At 24.3% G+C, this 12359-nt stretch overlaps 2 protein-coding genes across 3 annotated transcripts in view; both read right to left on the reverse strand.

The window, feature by feature from the left end:
- The window catches only part of LOC117179806 (keratin-associated protein 16-1-like), a 6295-nt gene extending 1456 nt beyond the window's left edge, over positions 1–4839 (reverse strand). The window contains exons 1-2 of one of the 2 annotated variants that reach the window (XM_033371926.1): positions 4718–4839; positions 4381–4465 (exon numbers count right to left, since the gene is read on the reverse strand). In XM_033371926.1, the coding sequence (XP_033227817.1) occupies positions 4381–4465; positions 4718–4725 (93 nt within the window). In that variant the 5' untranslated portion in view covers positions 4726–4839. Of the gene's footprint in view, positions 1–4380; positions 4466–4562 lie in introns of both variants that reach the window. The other variant, XM_033371925.1, reaches the window with a different exon arrangement.
- A 3711-nt stretch (positions 4840–8550) lies between these two features.
- The window catches only part of LOC117180144, a 6197-nt gene continuing 2388 nt past the window's right edge, over positions 8551–12359 (reverse strand). Inside the window, exon 3 of the mRNA XM_033372488.1 lies at positions 8551–8972. Coding sequence (XP_033228379.1) covers positions 8751–8972 — 222 coding nt within the window. The 3' untranslated portion in view covers positions 8551–8750. The remainder of the gene's footprint in view (positions 8973–12359) is intronic.

Consider the following 12359-nt stretch of genomic DNA (forward strand, 5'->3'; position numbering starts at 1 on the left):
CATCCACACACTACTCCTTTCCCCTGCCGAGTGAGTCACGCCTACCCCGAAAGGGAAATGGCTTAATGGTGTAATAATAATAATAATAATAATAATATTATCTAAAAATCATGCAACGACCCAGTTTAAATTTTTAATCACACATCTTTCTCTAAAAACCTTCAGGTTCCATTATAAAATGAGTTTTATAGCTAATTTATTATCTAAAAAAGTGGTGTAAATGGGTGTCCAGAGCGTCCTGGAAATCCTTCAAAACCTGGCAAACTCCTTGAATTTTGCTCGCGTTCCTAAAATTTGTATTCAATTAAAGAGAAAAAAATCAGAGTGGCCGCTGGACCGGGAAACCGGGAAAAATATGCCTTTTTAATAGTTCGTTAAATTGTTATCTTTATCAATTATGATATCCTTCAGTTTAGAATACGTATTTCGAAAATCTTCCACTTTAAAAATGTTTCATTTAAAATTTTAGTTTTTAAGCGTAGATTTTAATTTACAGAATTTTAAAGCGCAGATTTAACAACTTAAACAATTAAAAATTAGGAGTCTTTGAAATCGAAGATTTTGGCTGAACAAAATTTTTATTTGATTCCATTTTTGAATCATTCTTTTTGAAATGTTTTAATTCGGAAAAATAACAATTACTTAATATTTAAAAATGTCTGATTATTCATTGAAAATCAGTAGTCATAAATCAAATTTTCAAAATTAAAAAAAAAAACTTTGAAAGTTACATTTTTAATTTTTATATTTAAAGAAATTTAATTTTAAAGTCAAATTGTTGAATTTTGATGTATAAATAACCTCGTCAATAACAATTGTTAACAATATTTAAGAAGACTTAGAAACAGTTACAAAATTCTCAAAAATGAATGTGGAAGATTTTTATTTATTTTTTTTTCATTTTGGCAGAATTCTAAAAACATTTTTAGGAAAAATTCGAATCATTCTATTAGACGGCCATCCTTAAAAATAGCTTCTTGAAACTTGTTCTTTGCACCCATTTTTAAAAGTAGATGACTCATTTTATCACGGTGAATAGCGAGAAAAAACCTTTTTTGTTTCAATTTTCAAACAGTTAGTTGAAAAAGGAACTGCTTTGATAAAAATTAATTTTTATGTTGATGTTTCATCATTTCAGTTTAAAACCCTTTGTTTTTTGTTAAAAACTGAACTGTCATGTTGAAAATGTTCTGTTTTGAATTAATTTTTTTTAATGAAATTAAAAAAATAATGCTTTGTTTTAAATTAATATTTTTTAACTGAAATTCAGACAAAAATTTCATGTTTGCTTTAACACTTATCGCTTTCAGTTGGAATTTAGCTATTTATTAAACAAATTCTGGATTTTCTTGAAACTTTGTGTTGTGTGGTGTATTAATTTCCTTGACGACTATTTCACCTTTTTGGTTGAAAATTTAACTAAATATTAGTTGAAAACTCCTTTAATAATTTAACTTCAGGTTTAAAATTCATGTATTTTGTTAAAATTAATCTATTTGATAGAAAATTAATCTTTTTGGTTGAAAATTGATTAATTTAATTTTTTTTTTAAATTTTAACTGAAAATGTAACTATTTCATTGTGTTTGAATTTTGTTTTACAGACATTTAATTTTCTTGGCTGAAAATTCAACTATTTATTTGAAAATACATATATTTTGTTTAAAAGTCGTCCTTTTAATAGGAAATTGATCTTCTTGGTAGAAAAGTCGTCGTTCTGGTTAAGAATTCATCTTTCTAGGTTGAAAATTCAGCTACTTGGTTAAAAAATTAACTATTTTTTCAAAGTTTCATTATTCTGCTGTTGAAAATTCAACTCTTTGGTTGAAAAATGTAACTATCCTATTCAAAATTAGCTGTCTGTTTGTTTGAACTATCATCAATTCAATTTTTGTTGAGAATTCAGCTTTTTGTTTAAAATAAAACTTTTTGTGTTAAAAACTCAACTTTTTTTGTCGTTGAAGCTTAATATTTTTTGCTTCAAAATTCGACTATTTAGCATGATTTTTTTGTGGGTTTAAAATTCATCAAGTTGAAAATTAAACTGAAAATAATCCAGAATTCGTAAAATCAGTCAAATTTCAATCAATTATAATAAAAAAAGTTCATTACAAAAAAATTGAACTCACTTTGATTACAACAGCAAAAATTTATTTAATTAAAAAAAATGACAACAAATTTTTTCTTTATTTGTAATAATATGAACAAATGTATTTTTTTTGTCCTGGAAAACATGGGACAGTTCTTGAGACTGCGAGAATATGACTTTTAATGACTGTTTTCAGTTTGTTATTTACTAATAAAAGTCACAAATTTTCTGCAACTTTAACTTTGTAAATTAAATTGTTCCAATAAGTCATTTTATTTCATAATAAAATTTATTTAAAATTCTTTAAAAACATTATTGATAAAAGAGGACATTTTGTATTGCACTAGTAAACAAAAATGGCGGGGCCGACAATAATATTTCTCGAAAAAGAATCTGAAAGATTTTAAGAATTTTTGTTTAATTTTGCAGGGTTTTAAAAACTACTTAGAAAATGGAATTATTTTAAACGCTATTTAGTAGCTTTAGGAGTTTGAAATTTTTTTAAATAATATAAATCTTGAGAAGATTTAAAAAAATTACAAAGAAAATATACTAAAATTTTCGAACATTTCGAAAAATTAAGTTTTTCAAGAAATTTCAAGATTTCAAGAGAATAAAGCAAAAATTATGAAGAATCTTGGACAACTTTTTAATGATTTTTTTGTATATACATTTTTAAGAGTAACTTAAAAGATTTCAAGGGATTCCAAATAATTTCCTGAAAGTTCAAAAAAGAATTTAGAAGATTTTAATGCCAAAATTTTTACTTTTTCAAAATTACAACATTTTAGAAAAAATCCAGTAATTTTGAGAGTTATTTAGAAGTTTTAAAAGATTTTAAAATAATTTAAAACTAGAAAAGATTTAGAAAAATCTTGAACAAAATTTAAATTTTCAACGATTTCGAAAAAGAAGGATTTTCAGAATTTTGAAAGGATTAAAAAAAATAACAATTTTTTAAAAAGATTTTAAAAGAATTTCAAATTATTTTTTAAACATTAATTTTAAGAGAAAATTGAAAAGGATTTCAAAATATTTTTAAATATTTTAAAATATTTCAAATGATTTCCTAAAATTTCGAAAAAGAATGTAGAAGATTAAAAAAAAATTTCATTTTTGCAAAATTACAAAAATTTAGAAAATATTCCTTTAAGTTTAAAAGACATTTACAGAAGATTACAAAAAAATTAAAACAAAATTTTAATTTTTAAGACTGGAATAAAAATGTTTAAGCTTATAAAAATTTGTAAAGGTTTCAAGAAAATAAATAACTTTTCTCAAAATTCCTGAACAAATTTAAAATGATTTTTATTTTTAAAAAACTATGTGTTTGGTTGAAAATTTGTATCGAAGTTTTTATACCCGTAACCATGGCCCTTTTAATTTAAAACATAAAAATTTGTAGGTTAACTGAATTTTTCAGGGTTTTGAGAAATGCAAAAATTCTTAAGACCCCCCGAAAATTTCCGATGATTTTTGATTTTGAAACAAAATTTTAAAATATTCCAAAATTGTCAAAGAAGAATTTAAAATATTTTAAAGCATTTATTTTAATTTTTCAGAATTAAAAAAAAAGTTTTAGGCAAAATTCAAACAATTTTAAAAGATATGTAGAAGGTATAGAAGTTCTAAAAAGATTTTTTAAAAATCTTCTTGAGAATCGTTAGAAAATTATTGATGAAAATTGATAAAGATTTCAAAAGATTAAAAATAATATCCTAAAATTAGGAAAAATAGTGTATTAGATTTGAAAAGATTAAAAAAGAAGGTAAAACTTTAAAACATTTGTTCAAAAAAATGTACATTCGTAAAGATTTAAAACAAAAACTTTCGAAACTTTTAAAGAATTTTGAAAGTTTTGAAGAGAACACAAAAATTGCCTTAAAATTGCGGGGAAATTTTGGAATAATGCTTAAATTTTTATTTTTCAACTTATTCATTAATTCAGGGGGTGAATTGGAGACACTGTGAAGTTAGCTGACGAGCGCAGCTCGGCTCTCATATTCGGAGAACCCCAGCTAGATCAGCGGCAAGCGTGTGCGCGCACGTTGCTTCGTGCCGCCACTCAGCTTTGGTCGGCGGTTTTCCGCATGCGAGATGTCGGCGACCCGGCCAAGTGGGGGCACAAAGCATCGTGCGCGCGCATAATTGCCGCTGGTTTAGCAGAGGTTTTCCGTATATGAGAGCTGAGCTGCGCTCGTTATCAAACTTCACAGTGGTTCTAATTTGCCCCCTAAATCATTGAATAATTTGAAAAATAAGAATAAATTATCATATAATTGGGATTCTTACACAACAAGGTGAATTATCTTCCGTAAGAGAGATCGGAACACATTGTGGAGGTGGACAAGGTGGTTCATCCCATTCGCATGGCTTCCTGAAAAATTATATATTTAGTTAGAAATATAATTTATTATAAAATTTAATCACTGAAAAAATTGTATTGAAAAAATTGAATAATAAAAAGCGTATACTTTCTGTCCATAGAACTGACGAGGCATTTTAGTTGAGCCAGAAGTTCTCGTCTCCGATCACAGTTAGCATTTTTCCCATCGCAAGGCATTATTGAATGAAAATTTTACTTTTCTACACGAAAATTTAGAAAAGGAATTTATTTTTTACTACTCACATTTGCATTAAATTTGTATTTTTATTGTCCGAAAGGCATTAGCTTCTGGAAAAAAGTCGCCAAAGGCTGAAAATGATTTTTCAGTGACAGGAATTTTGATAAGACTGATTGTCTTTTTTCACTTTTTTGCAATACAGTTTCCAAGGAAACAGAAAACTTCCCGATAATCGAGTTTCAAAAAAACGAGTCCCTTGTTAATAAAAAAGAATTTAATCTGGAAAATTAGATATGTAATAATAATAATAATAATTATTATTATTATTATATATATACACATCCATATAGGGATAGTAAGGAACTTTGGAAAAATCTGGCGAAAATCAGGGAATTTCTATAAAAGGCACTTTAATTAACTATCAAGTATAATAAATTTGAATTTGAAATTGTTTGATCCCTTTATAAAATATTTTAGTTAAACAGTTTTACAAGAATAAGATTCTGATGTTTCAATATTAATGGTCAAGAAAAATGAACAATTGGTCAGGGAAAGTTAGAAAATTTTGAAAATGAACTTTTGTGGCGAATCTAATATAATATTCGTGTTAGTAATTTATTTACGTTGTCTTTCTATTTCTGTTTCTTTTTTTCAGTCTCATCCTCCAGACGATTATATTTTCACTTAATATTTGTATTATTTGTTAGAAAATTCAACTATTTTGATAGAAAATTAAATTTTTTATGTTGAAAATTTAACTGCAATCTTTCTTCATTGAAAATTGAACTATTTGTTGAAAACTCGTCTTTTTAGTTTACAACCTCGTCGGTTTTAGTGGAAATTAATTTTTTTTTTTGTATAAAACTGTAACTTTTTAGTTAAATTATCTACTAATACATTATACGTCGATTATACATATTTTATGGTTGAAAATTGAACTACTTGGCTAAAGGTTGAACCAATTTGTTGAAAATAATTGTTGGTTAAAGATTCATTATTCTAGTTAGAAATTAATGTCTGGTTGAAAAATTCTTTTTTTTCTGATGAAAATTTAACTATTGTGGTTAAAGATTTATCATTTTAGTTGAAAATTCATGACTTTGGTTTAAAAATCGTTTGTTTTTGTTTTTTAGAAAATCATTTTTTTTTTTAAATAAAAACTTAACCATTCCACTTGAAGGTTTATATTTTTAATTGAAAAATTATCTTACTGTTGCAAGATTTACTATTTTTTGAAAATTGATTTTTTTGTAGATTGCGACTCATTTTTTTTTCGTACAAAACTAATCTTTTTGGTTTGAAGTTTCCCCTATTTTGGTCTAAAATTAACTTTTTTGTTGAAAACGGATATTTTCGGATTGAAAATTCAACTGTAGTTTGTCTGTTTGGTTGGAAAATTCATGATTTTAACTAAAAAATTCGTTTCTTTGGTTCAAAACTGGACTATTTTGTTAAAAATTCGTCTTTTGTTGTAATGAAAATTAATTTTTTGTCTGAAAATTTAACTTTTCCATTTTTGTTTAAAAATTGTTAATGTTTTTTTGTAGAAAATTAAAATTTTCTTAGTTTAAAATTCGTGTTTTTGGCTTAAAAATTAATCTTTTTTGGTAGAAATTTTATCTTTTTCGTGTGAAATACCAAGTTTTACTTTTTTACCTAAGAATTCATTTTTATTGTTTGAAAATCCAGCTATCATCTTGAAAATTCAATTATTATGTTAAAAATTCAACTCTTTGGCTTTTTCGGTTGAAATACCAAGTATTACCTGTTTTTTCTGGTGATTGTTTTTTATATGAACAAATTCAACTATTTTTGTTGAGAATTAATTCTTTATTACAAAAAAATTAATTTTTTTTAATAGAAATTTTACCTTCTTCAGTTCAAATACCAGCTAAAAATTACATTTTTTACTTAAGAATTCATTTTTTTATTTTGCGAAACCAACTATTTCGTTAAAAATTCAAGTGTTATATTAAAAAATTTAATTATTATGTTGAAAATTTGACTCTTTTTTCTTTTAATTTAACTATTTTGTTGAAAATTTTTTTGTTAGGGTTAAAAATGAAAATATTTGTTAAAAAATGCCATAGTTTTTGGGTAATGCTGAATTTATTTTGCTTAAGAATTTAAATATCTCGTTAAAAATTCGTATTTTTGTCGAAAATTTAACTATTTTGTTGAAAATTCGACTTTCTGGAATAGAAATCATCTTTTACGATGGAAAAAGATCCTTTTTGCAAAAAATTAATTTTTTAAAATGAAAATTTAACTATTCTAGCTGGAGGTTCATAATTTTACTTGAAAATTCATCTAGTTGTTTGAAAGTTTAACTATTTTTTTGAAAATTGAACATTCTTTTTTGTTCTTGTACAAACAGATTAAAAGTTTAATCTTCTTGGTGTAAAATTTCCTCTTTTTTGTTTAAAATTACAACAGTTTTTTTTTTAAATTACCCGTTTGTTTAAAATGTATATTTTCGATCTAAAACTTCAACTATAATACGAAAAATGCATTTTTTGGCTTCAATTTTTAACATTTGGATGAACTTACTTTTCTTTCTTGACATAATAATCTTTATTTATTCAAAATTCATCTGTTTGGTTGAAAATTTGAACAATTTTTCATTTGTTTTTAAATTGATTTTTTTTAATTGAAAATTTAACTATTTGTTTTAAAAATTAATTCATTTTTAAAAATGCATATTTTTCATAGAAAATCCAACTATTTAATTAAAAATTTGTGTTTTTGGGTGAAAAATTAATTTTTCAAACTCAGAATATAAAAATTCGATTTTTGGTTGAAAATCGAGTCGAAATGCATCTTTTTGTTCGAGAAGTCAACTATTTTGTTGAAAATTACCTTTTTGACCTGAAAATATAATTATTCCAGTTGCAAATTTATCATTTTAGTTGAAAATTCTTTTTTTTAAGCACATTTTTTCTTTCTTGTCTGAAAAATCTTTTTCAATTGAAAATTTATTATTTCAGTTGAAAATAAATCTCTTTAGTTGAAAGTTGGACTATTTTGTTAAAAGTGCGATTTTTTCAAATGAAAATTATTATATTTTTTAAATGCAGCTTTTCCATTTTTAGTTGAAAATTGATTTTTTTTACTTAAATATTCACTATTTTGTTTAAAATAATTCTTTTTCGTAGGTAATTAAACTTCTTGGTTGAAATTTTAATTTTATTTCGTTAAAGATTCGACTATTTCATTCAAAATTTAATTATTTGTTAAAAAATTTAACTATTTTGTTAAAAATTCATCTTTTCGGTCGAGAATTTAATTTGCATTTTTCAAGTTGAAAACTTATCTATTTCATGTTTGGTTGACAATTTATTCTTCGTTAATAGTTCAACTATTTAGTTGAAAATGCGCCTTTGGCGGCAGAATAAAATGCTTTTCGATAAAAAATTGATCTTTTTGTTTGAATATTAATTTCTTAAATCGAAAATTTAACTATTTTGTTGAAAATTCATCTTTTTACGTTGAAAATTGAGTTTTTTAAACACAAGACAGAACTATTCGATTTTTTGTTAAAAATTTACCTTTTTTAGTTGAAAATTCGACTATTTTGTTTAGTATTTGTCTTTTATAGTAGAAAAGTTATCTTTTTGGTTGAAATAAATAAAAGTATTTTAAATTTTTTATTTTAATCTGAATTGTTTTATTCCGTTTATAAAAGATTTTATGTTAAAAATGCTACCAGATAAAAATAAAATGAAAAATTGGTCAGAGAAAAATAAGGGGAAATTTAGGGCATTTTGAAAATAAAGTTTTTCGGCCACCCTTTTAAATTGATTATTTCTGAACTATAATAAATAAAAAAAAATACTGAGCATTAAAGTTTAGATTAGAAACACTATACCTTATCCATCAAAATTCTTTATTTTTTTCATTAATTTGTATACAACGTATGTTCGAATTTTTAACAATTATTTTCTTTTTATTGTCAAAATACTTAAGTACTTCTTTTTTACTCTAATCTATATAAGTTGACTGAGGAAATCTATGCATGAAGCTAATTACTGAAGCTGATCTGTATCAAGTGCATATTTGCTATTTTTATAAAAATAAAAAATTTATTATCAGAGATGATTATAAACTTAAGGCATTTGAAATTTGGGATGAAATATAATGTTGCCGAGTACGAAAGTATTTTCCAGGTGGACATTCTGGCCAGGGTTTTATTAAACAATCAGGTTGACCCTGGCAAAGGGTTAATGGACAATCGTCCTGAAGACCATTTCTAAAAACACATTCACATTTTGTGTATAAAACTCCTGCTCGCATTTCGGGACTTACAAAGGCACATTCGTCCTGAAATAAAAATTCAAGATCAATAAATTTTTCGAAATTGATAGGCAGCTAAAAAATTAAGGCTCTTAAAATGACTCAGGTTTTCGTCAGATCCATAATACGTCTACAAGAATGCATTGTTCAATGTAATATTTTAACCAACTAATTTAAAGACAATTATTTTGGTCAAAACAGAGAAATTTTTTCGAAAAATTATTGTGTTACTCTTTTTGTGATTAAAATTTTAATGATTTTTGCGCCTGTAAAATGCAACACGCTAGCTACTTTGTATGTTGGGTTGCCTTCGCTCGGTCTAGTTTCATCCTTTCTATAAAAATACGTAACCTCCATTAGTCGAGATCATGATGTAGAGATGATAATTATCGACATTTCCTTTCTATTTTGCAAGTTCTTTTCTAGAATTAGTTCAAAAGGTAAAAAAAATCAAAATTCAGACATGTAATTTGAAATTTAAAGAAAAATATAAAGTGAACATTATTTGCAAGTTTCAATGAAATTCTTTAATGCTTTTATGTTGCAAATTGGTTGATTAATCATTACCTGATTAATAAATCAAAGTTCTATACTATAATTTCTGAACTTTTTTACATTTCCAAAGAGATAACTAAGCCTAAATTATGGAAAAAACTCATTTCGAAGAATTCGACAAAAATTTAGAAGCTTTTAAAACTTTTGAAAGATTCTAAGATTAATATTTTTTAATGATTCATGGAAACATTTGAAATGATTTTTTGCTCATGAGTTCTTAGAGCATATTGAGAAAAATTACAAAAACTTTCAAATTATTTCATAAAATTAAAAGAAAAGAGTGTAAATGATTTTAAAGCAAAACTTTGCCCTAATATATAATTTTAGAAGAAATTTTAGTAAATTTAAGAGATACTTAGATCTGCTTAGAAGTTTTGAAACAATTCAAAAACAAGGAAAGCTTATAAGATGTTTTAGGATTTTTAAAATTCTGGATAATAATAATAAATAAATAATAATAAAATAATAATAAAATAATAATAATAAATAATCTTATAATAATAATAAAAAAATCTGGATAAAATCCTTTAAAATACCTATTTGTTAAATCCACTCGATTTTATTTTGTCACATCTGAAATATTCCAAAATATTTTCTAAATTTCTTTAAATTCCTAACAAATTTTGGAAGATTTTGAGGAAACTTTTTTACATTTTTAACGATTTTTCAGAATTTTAAGTAAAATTTGAGTCATCTCAAAATATGTTTAGGAATTTAAGAGGTTTTGCATAGGTTAAAAATATTTCAAAGCTTGGAAGCATTTCTGAAAATTTATCAAAAATTTATTATTTCTTAAAAGCTTCTAAAAGTCCTAAATCCGTTTTAAAAAGGCTTGAATTTTCCCAATATTTTGTAAAATCCTGCAAAATAAAATGTATTTTTTAATCTTCTAGATTCTTTTTTACACGTCTGAAATATTTAAAAATCTTTCCTAATTGCCTTATGAAAATTATAAAACTTATATTTATATAATTCTAAAAAAAATTATGAATACTTCTTTCCTTGTAATTAATTTCATTATTTGTGTGACTAAAAATATTGAAAAAGGATTGTTGTGTGACATCAAAATAATGTTTTATTTATTTCGATACTGCACTTCATCTTAATGAAACCTTATCTTTATTAAGTAAATTTTATATTACATGTAGAAATATTTTGTAAATATCTACTTCATTAATTTGTTATTATTTATTAATTTATTAATTTAAACACTGCACTGAATTTTAACGGTAAGTTACGAAAAAGGTAACTTCCTTACCAACACGAAAGAGGATATTATTATTATATATTTTCAAAATTCTGATTAAAACAATCAGAATTCTGATTTTCTTAACCAGGAAAAATAGTGAGGGCATATTTAACCAGAATTCTGATTGATTTAACCAGAATTTTTTTTAGTGTGTGACCTTAAATTAGACTGCGTGACTTCAGCCCGGCAAACACAATAGCTGGCGCATAGCCTTTTACAGGGGCAAAAATCACTTAATATTTAATTACAAACAAAAAAGAAAAAAAAATTTCAACAAAATTTCTCTATTTGGGCCTGTAGATTATATGGTAAAAATATTATATTAAACAATGCATTATTGTAGTCGTATTATGGATCTGGTGAAACCCCGAGTCGTTTTAAGAGCAAAAAAAAACTAGTCGTTGATAATTAAGTTATGTGTTGAAAATTCACCTGTTTTCAAGGCAATTCTTTTTTTTTTGCATGAGAATTCAACAATTTTTGACGCAAATATGGAGGATTTATATTATTAAGAATTCTTTTTTTTTTAATTCATAATTTAAAATTAAAAAGAAATTTAACTGACAAATTTTTTGTTAAAACTCGATCATCTTCAGTTGAAAATTTTAATATTTCGTACAATATTCATATTTTATTAATAGGAAATTATTTTTTGTGAAAAAATAATTTTAATGGTTGAAGATTAATTACATTAGTTGAAAATAGATTTCTCTGATCAAAAATTATGATATGTTGTTGAAAATGATACTGTTTTGTTAAAAATGACTCTTTTAAGGTAGAAATTTAATCTTCGTGGTTTAAAATATTCATCTGATTAAAAATTTAATTAGTTTGTTAAAAATTTATGTTATTTAGTTGAAAATTATATTTTTCCGCTGCATTTTTCCAAATGCATATTGTTGAGAATTCTTGTTTCTTTTTTATAGGCAATTAATCAATGTATTTCAGTATTATTCTTATTAGTGGAAATTTATCTTTCTGGTTGAAAAAATCCAATTATTTTGTTGAAAATTCAACTATTCTGTTGAAATTTTTGAAAATATAATTCGTTGTAGAATATAATGCTTCTTGGTAGAAACATCTTTTTGATTGAATAAATTGAATATTTTGGCTGAAAATCATGTTTTTGGGTTAAAAATTGTTTTATAATACTAAAAATAAACTGTTCCATTTTTTATTAAACATTGATCTTGTTCAGTCGAAAAATCAACTATTTTTTTTCAATATTCCTCTTTTTTGGTAGAAAAATAATTTTAGTTGAAAGTTCTTCCCTTTGATCAAAAATTCAAGTTTTTGGATTAAAATTAATTATCTAATTAGAAGATTTATCACTTTAGTTGAAAATGCATTTATTTGTTTAAAAATTAAACTATTTTATTTAAGATTCATCTTTTTTGTTCAGAATTCGTATTTTTTGGTAGAAAATTCATCTGATTGAAAATTTAATTATTCTGCTAAAAATTCTTTTCTTTTGATTGAACATTATTTTTTTTAATTTGGCATTGATCTCTCTGTTAAAAATCGTATTTTTTGGTAGAAAGCTAATCTTCTTGGTCGAAAATTCATCCTTTTGTTTGAAAAAGAATAAATATCTGTGTAGAAATTCATTA

The sequence above is a fragment of the Belonocnema kinseyi genome, chromosome 9, assembly GCF_010883055.1.
Source record: "Belonocnema kinseyi isolate 2016_QV_RU_SX_M_011 chromosome 9, B_treatae_v1, whole genome shotgun sequence".
NCBI lineage: Eukaryota > Metazoa > Arthropoda > Insecta > Hymenoptera > Cynipidae > Belonocnema > Belonocnema kinseyi.